General features: G+C 40.3%; 1 protein-coding gene across 5 annotated transcripts in view; it reads right to left on the reverse strand.

Annotated features, from left to right (window-relative positions):
- Positions 1 to 14,732, reverse strand: part of LOC107379683 (meprin A subunit beta) — a 40,764-nt gene that overhangs the window by 3,205 nt on the left and 22,827 nt on the right. For 4 of the 5 annotated variants that reach the window (XM_070551139.1, XM_070551138.1, XM_070551137.1 and 1 more), the window contains 8 exons: positions 14,663 to 14,707; positions 13,935 to 13,979; positions 12,652 to 12,696; positions 12,180 to 12,221; positions 11,799 to 11,843; positions 11,688 to 11,729; positions 11,402 to 11,446; positions 10,680 to 10,724 (listed from right to left, as the gene is read on the reverse strand). In XM_070551139.1, the coding sequence (XP_070407240.1) occupies positions 10,680 to 10,724; positions 11,402 to 11,446; positions 11,688 to 11,729; positions 11,799 to 11,843; positions 12,180 to 12,221; positions 12,652 to 12,696; positions 13,935 to 13,979; positions 14,663 to 14,707 (354 nt within the window). The remainder of the gene's footprint in view (positions 1 to 10,679; positions 10,725 to 11,401; positions 11,447 to 11,687; positions 11,730 to 11,798; positions 11,844 to 12,179; positions 12,222 to 12,651; positions 12,697 to 13,934; positions 13,980 to 14,662; positions 14,708 to 14,732) is intronic. The other variant, XM_070551136.1, reaches the window with a different exon arrangement.

Raw genomic sequence — 14,732 nt, forward strand, 5'->3', positions numbered from 1 at the left:
CGACCGCTAAAACCGGAACCCAGCGGCTCTGAATTTGGACAGTCTAGCCTTCACCTCTACGGTGGCCCGTAGGCCCCATCACAGGCGTGGCGGCAGCTACACGCAAAGAAAAATACTAAAGCTAGCAAAAATCGAACAGGAAATCGAGCTACAGCAACTTCACGTCCATCATAAGTGTTTGTTCACAACCGTTTTCAAGTAATTTAGTTTATTCTACAAGCTTTCAGGACTTATACGTTAACTTTAGATCGTTTCATGCTGGGACGTAATTTTGGGGGGGGGGACGGGTGGGACATGTCCCCCCCCCCCACTTTTTCAAAAGGCAGTTTTGGTCCCCTGCACTTTTTTCCGTCCAAAAACAATATTACGCTCCATTAAATGGATTTGGTTGAGCACTAGGACCGACACGGAAACAGGTTTCCTATTAGACCCGCCCAAAAGCTAATCTATTGGCTCTGCTGATACTTGCTAACGTATTATTGGCTGTTGCTGCTGTCACTCAAGTTGTAAACAGTCAGAACGTGCTCACGTTGTTTTGCTAGTTTGGAGCCGCTAGGGAACACCGGTACTGAGTCACATCGTCAACTAGACGCTGTGTAATATCAGAGCTCAGCTCAGCTTCCATTACATAACATTTGAATAAGTGTTCATTTGTGAGTCTTTGGTAGTTAGGCACAGCCAGGAGGCAGCATGTCAAGAAAATGAAAAGTGGATATAAGAGACTTCTTTCAAAGTCAAAATGTAAGTTGGAACATGTGACACCCCTGCATTAAGCTCAGACTCACCTCCTCCTTCACAAACATACTCAAAACTAACTTTTACAAACTCATCTCCTCCACATAACTGACTCCTCAGACACAATTTATTCATATTATTATAATAATTATTGTTTTATTATTACTATTATCATCATAATTATTATTACTAGTAGTAGTAGAAGTGTAACTTCAAAACTTTTATCATTTAACTTTATTGTAAACTTATCTATTGCAATGTATATGTTCACATTAAAAAGCTCTGAAAAATGAACAGTATCATCATCGTCAACAGATTTTTTAAGCTCAATGTCAAAGATGTACACTTTTCATTAGATTTATCTTATTTTTTCCATTTATTTTTTGTGTGTTGAAATGCAACAACTGTTTAAACACTTATAAGGGAAAAAACATATTTAATATGTTTTTATACACTCAAATGTTAGGGTGATGATCATGTGTAAAACATTAGTTCAGCATGTCCTCTAACACAGCAAATGAACAAACGGCCAGATCTCAGGAGGGACCGTTTATGTATAAATAATTTTTATACTTTTGACTAGGCTTGGGAAAGTAACAAATTTTGCTGGACGATATTTTGTCCAACAAATTGTTGATGATAAACGATATCATTGTCAACATTATCTAGACCAAAATAACCACTAATATAATGTTAATATATCATAATAATGCAAGTACACCCTTTAAAATGCAACAAATAAACCTTCATTTAACATTGAAATGTCCAGAACCAGAACTTCTAAATGAATAAAAATAACAAACAAAAATTTAATAAAAAAGGAATCTCACTCCCTGTTAGAAAATGTTGCACCAAAAACAAAAAAGACCCAAAAACAATAAATACAATGGCCTATCCATTGTCAACAGCCAAAACTGCACTTCAATAATGATAATAAATAAAAATAATAATAGAGTTGTACATTTTTTAACTTTGATATATATATATATATTGAGGATGGAAAAATTATTGAGATGGGCACGTGACGTGTCAAGGGGTCTTTACATAACACCCCCCACCCCAAATCCGCACAAGCCTGCTCTGTCCCCCCCACTTCTGAAATCAAAATTTCGTCCCTGGTTTCATGTATGTTTTAAGCTACAGAATTAACTGGTTAAACATACACAACACATTACTACAGATTATTAACATGTAGGTAATTAATTTAAACCAAATGCTTTATAAATGTTGAATGCAGTAGGATATTCTCTAATGTTAATTGGACCTTAGAACTACTTATTTTTCATCAAATGGGGGTAAAACGTTTAAAAAAAACAGGCTTTTTAATATAAAATAGCATTTAAGTGTTTTCAATGTGCATTTTTTATTCAACTTAAGCCTAATAATGTTTAGATCTGTCTTAAAAATGTAAATTCTCTGTCGTTTTTCCTGCTGGTTTTCTTTAAACTGAACAGAACCAGTGTACTGCAGGTTGTATGTTTGTTTTACATTTGTCAATTAAAAAATATATATTGCAAGTGAGCAGGCCCTATTCTGCATATCTGCCTCTGTGCTGGTGAAGTTGTGAGCCTGGACAAACACACTGGAGGATGAGCCTGAGGAAGATGTGTGTCGAGGCGGTCAGCGGTGCTCTGTCCTGGAGGACGCACCAGTAGACCACCACTGCTGTTAACAGACAAGTCATTTACGTAGGAACCTCTATTAAAAACAACACTGTGGTTTTATTTGCTGAAGAGTCACAATTGTTATACCAGTGGATCCATAAGCCATCTCCTCATTTCATATTTCTGAATACATCTTAGAGATGTAACAGCCCAGCAGTCCCTGTAGATGGATGATGGAGTGGACAGTGAGAGGAAGCATCCCAAAACTCTCTCTGCAGACCGTCCTGTATGATGTTCCTCTGACCAGAAATGTCTAGCTCTCCATCCACGTCTGGATCCTCCTGCAGCAGATCCAGCTGCACTGTTAAAGACTTCCTGCTCACTCAGTTTAAATAAGTGATCCAGGAAAAGAGTAACTCAAATTAATTCAGCTTTAACCGTACATAAACTGTTCCATATTTGTTTTGATCTGTAAATAATTGTCACCTATTATAAATAATCTTGCCTCCTAACCATATTTTCATTTTCTGTTCATGTAACATGTTCAAAAACATCTTTAAATAATAAAACTGATAAAATGAATGATCAAATGAGTTATCAGTTAGTATTTGTTAATAAATGTGTTCAAATATCAATCAACTAAATAACATTAACATGATAACAGTAGAAGGCCTCTCTCCCAGGAGGACCACCAGGTAAAGCCTCTCCTGACCCTGGACACCTGAAGTCCTAAACAGAGAAAATAAGATATCACAGGTGACAAAAAGGCAATAAACACATTTTTACATTTATCCACATGAGAAGATAAAAACTATATTCTTCACACAAACACTTCATTAAAATGTGTCAACTGTGTATATCCCTGAATGTGAAACTGTACTTTTCACAGCAGAACACAGAAGAACTACTGTAGTCATGTGTAGACAGCTTCACTCTTCACCTCTAAGCTTAATAAAAATGCTTCTTTGTTCTGTTGTCCCTAAAACAAATGATAAGTTTAATTCGCTACACACACACAAATGGGAATAACTATGGGACCCGCGATACAAGCTCGTTCTGGATGATTTCTGCCTAAAATGTCATTAAAAAACAAATACACAAACGAAAAATGTCTATAAACTGAACCGCTTTAAGCTTTTTAGTTTTCTACCGTTAGTTTTTAAACAAACTTACGTTTAAAACTTTGTTGCTCTCCCCATTTTCTTGTTGAAAATCCACATCCGGCGTGCAAAGCATGCTGGGATAGCCTTGTTCTGTGAGGATACAACAAACCCATCCTCGAAATGTGGGTGGAGCTAGGACGTGAGAGTGAGTATTCTTGGAATTCTGACAAACTCGTCGCTGCGCTGTGACGTCATCTACCTCAAAATGCGTCCTCACAAGCATCCTGCCCCTGGATTCGGACACACCCAGGGTGTTTCTCGACGCCAAGGAACCTCGCCTTGATGTATTGGTCCCGCCCCGGGTACCCAGGAGATCCGTCATCAGGAGCCGCCAAGACGTGTTCCAACGTTCATGGGTGTTTGCTTACAATGACACTGTCCTTCCTTGGTCAAATAAAATGGTTAAATGGTGTAGCTGCCAGCTTCTCATCCGCCATCCTTTTGGAAATACTGCGGTGTATTCTGGGTAATTTTTGATCAAGGCTAGGCTAAAAGACACCTCCCGTGGATCCTCGCTCAGCTAGCTAAACAGCTAACAAACGGAGAACACACGCCTCGGTAGAACATGAACATTGGAACATTCTTGGCAGCTCCTGATGACGTATCTCCTGGCAACCAGGGCGAGGGCAAGACATCAAGGCGGGGTTCCTTGGAATGGAGAAATACCCTGTGTTCTCCGTTTGGTAGCCATTTAGCTAGCTGAGCAAGGAGGTGTCTTGTAGCCTAGCCTTGGTCAAAAATTACCCAGAATACACCGCAGTATTTTCAAAAGGATGGCGGATCAGAAGCCGGCAGCTACTTCGGGGGCAAATTTCAAGTTTAAAAGTAAGTCAGCTAATTTAAAATGTTTATTAGATCCAAAGAATTTAGCTATGGTTGGTTAGTTGCAGCTTCAATGGCTAGCAGGTAGGAACTCACTTCTATATTTAATTTAACAAACATATAGACAATTTAAAAAGTAAAAAGCTTGTTGTATATTTAAATTTAAACTAATACGTATAAAATATAACGTTATCTCCCATGTCACATAACATTACGTGACCGCCGTGAAAGCCGTGGTCACGTGACGCAAGTCTGTTCCAAGGCACCTGGCCTCGAAAGACGTCTCCTTGCAAGGCCAGGCACCTTGATACTGACTGACAGTTAGGAATTAATGATCGAATTTATGATCTGACGTCATTCCTTACAGGGGAAGTCCCGCTCTCACATCAAGAAGGGTATAGCTGCAGATTCACGACTGCAGCAGCGAATCTGCGGGTCTCCCATCGGGGTCTCCAGTAGGGGTTGTATGAACTAGTCGACTAGTCAACCTCACGGCTCTGTAGTGACTTTTTACGCTTGTCATCGACTAGTCGCTGTCACGTGATAATGACCGGCAAGATGCAGTCCTCGGAAAAGACAGCAGGTGACGAGCTCCTGCGCGTCGGGAGGCGACGTGCTGTGCCAGAGCGTCGGTACTGAGGTCCGCCGTAAAACGTACATTTGACCAAATTGTGACCTTTACCCTATTACAATTTAACCTTCCCCTCACCCCCATCCTAACCTTAACAAGCTTGCGCATGCAAAGCTCTGATTGTTGACGCGCTCCAGACATCTGCGTCCTGAGCTCGGCCACAGTAATGTTATCAAATTAGGTGTCGCCACCTCAAAAACTAATTTAACACGCGTTCGATCATGTCGGCTCATTTTCTATTATGTTTTCTGTCTTTTATTTGTGCCTGATGCGTTTCGCTGCTGTGGAGCGGGGCGCATCACCTTGTCCTCCGGTGACGCACCTCACCGGTGCTGCCAGCGCGCACTCCGCTGTTTTTGCGGTCGGTAGATCTTTTAGAATTGCAGTTCAAAGGTAACTCATAAGGTGAATATATATGAACCCAGGTAGCAGTTTTTCTTTAGGATTGAGAGGAGATGCAGGAAGATAATAAACAGACAGGACAGAAAAATAGTCAAATAAAAACAAGTTAGTTTTTGTACCTGGTGGTTGCAACAAACAGACACCATTGAAGGTAATCAGAAGTGAGGAACAGAAAATGAAATAATTATTTTAATGTTTAGAGCAGCAGGAACTCTGAGAGGCTGCAGGCGCACCAGTGAGTTTGCGGCCGCTGTGCAGGGGGAGGGGGGAGAGGGCTGAAGCATGACTACCGTTGTTAAAAGAAATGTGTTTAACTTTGAAAATGTGGACGCAATTTTAATCGTCAAAAAAACCTCCAGCGAACCAACCGACACCCCCCACCCCCACCCCCCGCCGCGCTACAGGTGTATGACGTCATCGACGACTAGTCAATGTCGACTCGATTTTCATTACTTGACAGTTGACTTAAAAAAAAATTAAGTCATGCAGCCCCTAGTCTTCAGATCAGCTGACGCCCCTTTAGCTCCGATCAGCTGACGACCGCTTCGACACACTTTGCGGCTTAATTATAGTAACGTACGTATAACGCATAGGTAGTTACTCGTCTCAGAAAAATATAGTGAACCGACAGAACTGTTTAGAAAATTACAAGAAAGTTTTTGGACCGTTATTGTTGCTTTAACACTGAGCAGTGCGAACACGGAGCATTTCCCCAGCTGTTCGTCTGACTACATTCATAAACTACTGCTAAATGCAAAACACCATTCCGTCTGATGACGTCACTGCTTCACCATATTAGGAATTTAGCTTACCTTGACTTTATAAATCTTCAGGTGCGCAGATCAATAAAACAGGCGCTGAATGCGAGCAGCAGCAGTGAGATCAGAGATCCTAACACTAGAACTCCCAGCACGCTCTGATTCCCGAGCTCTACCAGAGCTTTGTCAAATGACTGCTTGGTTTGATCACAATGACTAAATCACTGATCAATGTAGACAGCCACAGATGATGGCCAATGGAATGTGCTTGGGTGTTGGGGGTTGTTCCTTCAGGCTAGCCCAGTGGCTTTACTTGTCTTGAATCTGGTCAACTGAACATATCCGTCCAAATACTTCACAGAAGCACACAAAGGACAAGAAAGGATTTTTTATGTAGCGCTTAATTTAAAAAAAGCATGAGTCTCTTCAAAAGAACAATAAAATTAAAAGAGGTAAAAATAGAATAAAAAATTGAAGATAAAATGAAGAATTAAGATAAAAAATTAGAATAAAAATGAAAAAAATAAGGTTAGCATGGGATCCTGAAAAATGTGGAAATGTTCATGTCCTCTGTCCTATGTTTCTTCCCCTCTTTCCCTATGCATCATTGCCATTTCTGTCCCTCTATTTATTATCTTTTAGCTTTCATACTCACACCCTTATTACAGGGTCAGTCCAGCCATTCCCAGCCCTAGCCTCTGATAATTTCAGTTTTTACTTCTCATCAGTTTTCACTTTCTTGTTTTTTGTGCAATTTTTGTGTCTTCATGTTTTATTTAGCTTCCGTTTTTGTGCCTTTGAGCACTGCGTGTTTCTTAGTTTAATTTTTTTTGTTTGTTTTGTTTAGAGTCTTCTATTCTCCTGTTCTAGTTTTTTCCTCAGTGTTTTTCCAGTTGTGTTTACCAGTTGTTATCTGTTGTTGCTGACAACAACAACCTGCCACACCACACCCAGGGAAAGGGTCACGTGTCAGGTGACCATCCAGTGCAAGAACAATTGCGCGACACGCTGCATACACTGCTACAAGTATAATTGTGGAAGATGCAGGAAGGACATTGAGTGGGAGTGGAAGATATGTGGAAACAAATCAGTCAACTGAAAAATGAAACAATAATCACACCTAAACACACACACACACACACACACACAATGGATCTTGAATATTTGTGACAATGTTTATTTTACTCTGAGCTGTAGATTTTTATGCGTGTTATTTTTGATCTTTTGGACTGAGTATGAAAATAAACAGAAAACTTAGCGGAAGAATGTGTGCAACTTTAAGTTCACTAAGGACCTTGCTTACGCACGTTTTGGACATGGAGAGCACCCGCAGTGCTGCTGCTGTGAAGGATAAAATTATGAAATCCTGCAGCATTATCACTTGTACTCAAGGTCGGATTATAATACGGGCAAACTGGGCACAGGCCCAGGGGCCCACGCAAGCAGCAGTCTTTTTTTTGTGTGCAGCAGTCAACGTTGGAGAAAAAAGTTGACAAGTGATTAAAATTGCGCCCACATTTTCTAAGTTAAAACATAATTCTTTTAACAATGATAGTTTTTGCATCTTTACGGTTACCCTGCTTCAATCAGCCCTCTCCCCCCCCTCCTCCTGCGCAGTGGCTGCAAACTCACTGATGCGCCTGCAGCCTCTCAGAGTTCCTGCTGCTCTAAACATTGAAAGAATAATTTCATTTTCTGTTCCTCATTTCTGATTACCTTCAATGGTGTCTGTTTGTTGCAACCACCAGGTACAAAAACAAACTAGTTTTTATGTGACTATTTTTCTGCCCTGTCTGTTATCTTCCTGCATCTCCTCTCAATCCTAAAGAAAAACTGCTACCTGGCTGCATATTTTTTCACCTCATGAATTACCTTTGAACTGCAGTTAAAAAATATCTACCGACCGCAAAAATAGCGGAGTGCGCCGAGAGCTGACCGCACCGGTGTGGTGAACTCACCGGAGGACGAAACAGGTGATGCGCTCCGCAGCAGCGAAACGCATCAGGCACAAATAACATGAAAGGATATGAGCCAGCATAAACGGTCAGGTGTTTAATATGTTTTTTGAGGTGGTGACACTTTGAGAATGTTACTGGGGCCGTGCTCAGGACGCAGCTGTCTGGAGACCGTCAACGATCAGAGCTCTGCACCTCTCAGCTCAAAATAATCCCTAGAGAGTCCACATAGCTGATGTAATATAAGCAGAACCAGGATCCTTTTTGGGCTAAAAATAATCTACAGTCCATCTTCCCTAATTTCTTTGAACTGAGAACAACACAAACTCAACAGCACCTCTGTGCACAGTCACTGATGGCTATTGAATCTCAGCTTATCAGGAATCTGGACTTTGATGACATTGTAAAAGAATGTACCAATAGAAAGGCCAGAAAGCAGTTTTTCTGAAGGCAAGAGAGGAGACTAGCAAGAGGAGACAAAAAGATGAAGGAGACAGGAGACAAGGGGAGGAAGGAGACAGGAGACAATGGGAGGAAGGAGACAGGAGACCAGACGAGGAAGGAGACAGGAGACCAGACGAGGAAGGAGACAGGAGACAAGACGAGGAAGGAGACAGGAGACAAGACGAGGAAGGAGACAGGAGACAAGAGGAGTAAGGAGACAGGAGACAGTACGAGGAAGGAGACAGGAGACAATACGAGGAAGGAGACAGGAGACAATACGATGAAGGAGCCAGGAGACAAAAGGAGGAAGTAAACAGGAGACAAAAGGAGGAAGTAAACAGGAGACAAAAGGAGGAAGGAGACAGGAGACAAGATGAGGAAGGAGACAGGAGACAAGATAAGGAAGGATACATGAGACAAGAGGAGGAAGGAGACAGGAGATAAGACGAAGAAGGAGCCAGGAGACAAGACGAGGAAGGAAACAGGAGACAAGAGGAGGAAGGAGAAAGGAGACAGGAGACAAGATGAGGAAGGAAACAAGATACAAGAAGAGGAAGGAAACAGGAGACAAACAAAAAACATGCAGATATTTCATCTTTACAAACTTTTCAATAACTGTATAATCTTTTAAATAATCCTGCGTTACTTTCTGTTGTAGTTGGACAGTGGGATCCATTTTACAGCAGACTCACTCGCCCCCACTGTCCCACAGATTGACAACATTTTTGTTATTACAGAAAGAAGAGAAGACAGGAGTGCTGTGAGGAAGAGAGAGAGAAAAAGAGGAGAAAAGAGAAAGGACAGAGGAAGAAAGACATATGAGTGAGGCACAACAAGAAAATGGTTATAAAACAATTTTGACCTGGAGGTAAATGCATTTGTATCAACATAAGTACGTGATTTTTAATATTGACAATGTTATGAAATGTCTAAAAAGTGTTACTGGGTGACAGTAATGTTGGGGGAGGCCGGGTGGGGTGGAGGGCACAGGGGCCCCTGCAATGAAAATCTGACCCTGCTTGTGCTGCTTCCTTTTCACACCGAACAAGACCCCCCACATGTACACACACGCACGCCTACACACACATGCACGCGCGCGCACGCACACACACACACACACACACACACAGCCTGAAGTGTAGAATACGGAATGCAGAATTCAAATTCAAATTCAAAAAAACTTTAATCATCCCTGAGGGGCAATTGTTTCAGTACAGAAGAATTGGTACTGTGGTCATTCGCAACAAGAGCTGCGCTACATGAGTATATCAGCAGGGGGACAGATTGACACAGAATGCCATGTGTCTGTGACAGTGTGTGTGTCCTGTCACTGTGACCCAATTGATCATGTGCTCTGGCTACTTGGACAAGGAAGATCTCTGTTTGGCTGATTGATTAGCATGGATGACTTTCACCTGGATGTCTGGGGATCAAATCCTGATTGGACCATTTTCTTTATATCCGCCACAGATCTCTCTGAAGAATTCACAACATTGACGGCTTCAGCAACGCTGTGCCACTCCGTGGATTTTCTCTTATTTGTTTTGCAAAAGCACTTCCTTTCATTTCTCCACCTCACCCACAAGTACCTCAATTTCTGCTTCTGTGAAATTGCGCTTCCTTGATCTGCCTTGATCTACGGTCACCATCGATATTGGTGGAGCGCAGCAACAGCCGGCTTATGTATATGCATGAGGTCCACAAGGCACTTTGCATTGAATATTTATGACAGTAAGTGGGCGTGGTGAGGGCGGGATGTGACTAAAATGCAGCTGAGAACCATTCTCGTTAGTCTCTGATTTATGAAACGGAGATTGCGTGCAGCTGTGCGTACTCCATGTTTGATAGATCACAAACCTACTTGGCGTAAGTACTTTTTTTTGTTGCTGAGCTTAAGTACGGCTTTAGCAAGGATTCTACGCAATGTTTGATAAATGAGACCCCAGAGCAGGGCTGCTTTGTTGTGTGTGTGTCATGAAATAGGCGTACCCGGAATCCGTGCAATGACAAAGGTTCCGCCTTTTTGAATTTCAAGCTGTGATTAAATGCATGAACTTTTTTAACACGTCATTTGTTTCTAATTAATCATAATTAACGCGTTAATGACCCACCCCCAGTAAACACACATTTCTATGTGTAAAATGTGTGATTAAATGTGGAATTACCTGTCATTTGATGTAGGAGTTGGACTAATGATGGATGAGTTCTTCCTGTAAAACAAATATCAGAACTATTTGATCGCAGATATAAACTAATAGAATAATCATACATTTTAGTTCTAAAAAAACATTGAAACTTAATTAAATATAAAAATTTTGTGGTATGTAAAATTAAAGTAATTAGTACTATTACTAGTACTATTTTCAAGAATTTTTGTTGGTTACTTTCTGGTTGCCTGATTGAATGCACCTGCCATTTGAACCTTTATTTTTCTTTGCACTCAATCAGTCATTAAAGGTGCAGTATGTAATAATATAGGAATGATTTTACAGAGAAAAAATCCCAAAAGAGTCTAATGTTTCAGTCATTTAGGAAGGAAGGTTACATTGAAACATATTTCAAATCCAGCTGGCTGCAGAGATTGTAGTTTTTCTCCTTTTAAAACATAGGAAGGAGGGACATAACTATTGTTTACCACCAGTGTGGGGGTGCCGTGCCTCCTGAGAGCTAATGCTACAGCGCCAACAATTGTAATTAGACGATGGCTGGCAAAAAGCTCCAGAGTTGCTTAAAGTGGTTGCAGTAACCACATTTTAGCGCAGGATGTCATTTTACTACATTTCTACTTAATGCACCTTTAACCGTTTACACATTATTTAATTTTATCATTTAAATTCATCCTTTCCCCCAAACTGTAAGGTTTGTAATCTAATGTGAGAATAAAAACCTGTTATCTGTTGTTGCAGCAGGTGGAGCAGTACCGGATGAGTTCCTATAAAAGTCAGAAATTTTTGAGAGGACACAAAATACATTTTCAATTTTATCAATATTCATATAGGCTGCTTCTTGTAGACTATTTTCACAAAATCATATAAAACAAGTCTGGTTTTATGCATCCGGATTATTAGAATCTACCATAATCCAGTTATGTCATCTGCCCTCTGGTGGAGAATCTATGCAATAGATGCCGCAACAACGAAATGTGTCAAATTAGTGTTCAGTCGTGGGCTTACCTGATGTTTGTTGCAGGATGTGGAGTAATGCTGGGGGAGTTTCTGCAGAAGTCAGTATCAGTATTATTTTGACAAGAAAATTTAAGTATTTATCAAATGTACAAATCAAACCTGTCATCTGTGGTTGTAGGAGATGGGCTGATAGTGGAGAAGTTGCTGTAAAAACAAAATATGCATTATTCACAGCAGGAATGACTTCATAAATTACAGATTACTCAGTAAATAAAGTAAATTAAAGAGCTCTGGAAAAGATCTCACTGGAATAACATGAGGTTTTCTGATGAAATGAAATCAACTTGGTTAGGTTTTAAAGTTTAGTCATTTAAAATAATTTTGTTTTCCAATTTTCATCAATTTATTTGAGCTTAAATTGTCATTTTTTAAGTTTTTTGTAGCTTTCTGATCACCAGTAAAATAAAAACTAATTACTATTTAAACAATATTCATACTTTACATTTCTATAGCAATATTTTTCAAATGTGGGAATAAAACCTGTTTTCTGTTGGAGGAGGCGGACTGATGCAGGAGGAGTTTCTGTGAATATTTTGACAGAATAAAGAAGGGAACAAATTAAAGACACAATAGATAAACTTCAAACTATTTTATTTTGCAACCATTTATTGGACTCTAACTTTATGCACTTGGACGTACAGTGGCCAAACTCCTCAGAAAAAGTTTGGACGTGTAATTTCAGCCTATCTCCATGACATGAGCAAACATGTTTATTGTGTCACTGAAAAATGGTACAAATGCCCTGCAATGTTGTGTTTAAGCCCACACATTTAGCTGTGATGTTCATTTGATGGATGCATGAATCTTGCAAATTTAACTTCATCTTAAAATTGACAAACTGTTTAACTTTCATTCATAAAAACAATCATTACATTATCAACGTCTGTATTGAAAATGTACACTCCAACAACAAACCTTGTGTGTAAAATGCATGTTCAGTTATAATATTTACCTGCAGTTGTCGGTTGTAGGAGGTGGACTAACGGTGGAGAAGCTTCTGTAGAAAACAACAGCAGAAAGAAATTTTAAAAGTTGCGTTTTGCAGTAGATGAAAAATTAACTGAATGTTTTTTCTTTTGGTGTAATATTTTGTTCTTTAACCATCCATCCATCCATCCATCCATCCATCCTTTTTCATCCGCTTAAGGCGAGAGGCCCAGACCTCCCTCTGCACCTGCAGTGCTGCTGCCGAGAAGGATACAATTATGAAATCCTGCAGCATTATCACTTGTACCGCTTCGTTTTCACACAGAACAAGACCCCCCACACGCACACACACATGGGCGCGCACACACACACACAGCCTGAAGCGCAGAATACGGAATGCAGAACATCAGCAGGGGGACGTTGAGACAGAATGTCATGCGTCTGTGACAGTGTGTGTCTCCTGTCACTGTGACCCAATTGATCATGTGCCCTGGCTAGTTGGACAGGGGAGATCTCTGTTTGGCTGACTGGTTAGCATGCATGACTTTCACCCGGGAGTTGGGGATCAAATCCTGATTGGACCATTTTTTTAATATCCGCCACAGATCTCTCTGAAGAATTCACAACATTGACGGCTTCAGCAACGCTGTGCCACTCTGTGGATTTTCTCTTATTTGTTTTGCAAAAGCACTTCCTTTCATTTCTCCACCTCACCCACAAGTACCTCCATTTCTGCTTCTGTGAAATTGCGCTTCCTTGATCTGCCTTGATCTTCGGTCGCCATCGTCATTGGTGGAGCTCTGCAACAGCCGGCTTATGTATATGCATGAGGTCCACAAGGCACTTTGCATTGACCATTTATGTCAGTAAGTGGGCGTGGTGAGGGCGGGATGTGACTAAAATGCAGCTGAGAAACATTCTCGTTAGTCTCCGATTTATGAAGCGGAGATTGCGTGCAGCTGTGCATACTCCATGTTTGATAGATCACAAACCTACTTGGCGTAAGTACTTTTTTTTTGTTGTTGCTGAGCTTAAGTACGGTTTTAGCAAGGATTCTACGCAATGTTTGATAAATGAGACCCCAGAGCAGGGCTGCTTTGTTGTGTGTGTGTCATGAAATCGGCGTACCCGGAAACCGTGCAATGACAAAGGTTCTGTCTTTTTGAATTTCAAGCTGTGATTAAATGCATGAACTTTTTTAACACGTCATTTTTTCTAATGAATTAATCATAATGAATGCGTTAAAGTCCCACCCCCCAGTAAACACACATTTCTATGTGTAAAATGTGTGATTAAATGTGGAATTACCTGTCATTTGATGCAGGAGGTGGACTAATGATGGATGAGTTCTTCCTGTAAAACAAATATCAGAACTATTTAATTGCAGATATAAACTAATGGAATAATCAAACCTTTTAGTTCCAAAAAAAACATTGAAACTTAATTAAATATAAAAATTTTGTGGTATGTAAAATTAAAGTAATTAGTACTGTTACTAGTACTACTTTTCAAGAATTTTTGTTGGTTACTTTCTGGTTGCCTGATTGAATGCACCTGCCATTTGAACCTTTATTTTTACTTTGCACTCAATCAGTCATTAAAGGTGCAGTATGTAATAATATAGGGATAATTTTACAGTGAAAAAATCCCAAAAGAGTCTAATGTTTCAGTCATTTAGGAAGGAAGGTTACATTGAAACATATTTCATATCCAGCTGGCTGCAGAGATTGTAGTTTGTCTCCTTTTAAAACAAAGGAAGGAGGGACATAACTATTGTTTACCACCAGTGTGGGGGTGCCGTGTCTCCTGAGAGCTAATGCTACAGCGCCAATAACTGTAATTAGACGATGGCCGTTAACAAGCTCCAGAGTTGCTTAAAGTGGTTGCAGTAACCACATTTTAGCGCAGGATGTCATTTTACTACATTTCTACATAATGCACCTTTAACCTTTTACACATTATTTAATTTTATGATCATTTAAATTCATCCTTTCCCCCAAACTGTAAGGTTTGCAATCTAATGTGAGAATAAAAACCTGTTATCTGTTGTTGCAGCAGGTGGAGCAGTACCGGATGTGTTCCTGTAAAAGTCAGAAATTTTTGAGA

Source organism: Nothobranchius furzeri, chromosome 5 (assembly GCF_043380555.1).
Source record: "Nothobranchius furzeri strain GRZ-AD chromosome 5, NfurGRZ-RIMD1, whole genome shotgun sequence".
NCBI classification, from domain to species: domain Eukaryota; kingdom Metazoa; phylum Chordata; class Actinopteri; order Cyprinodontiformes; family Nothobranchiidae; genus Nothobranchius; species Nothobranchius furzeri.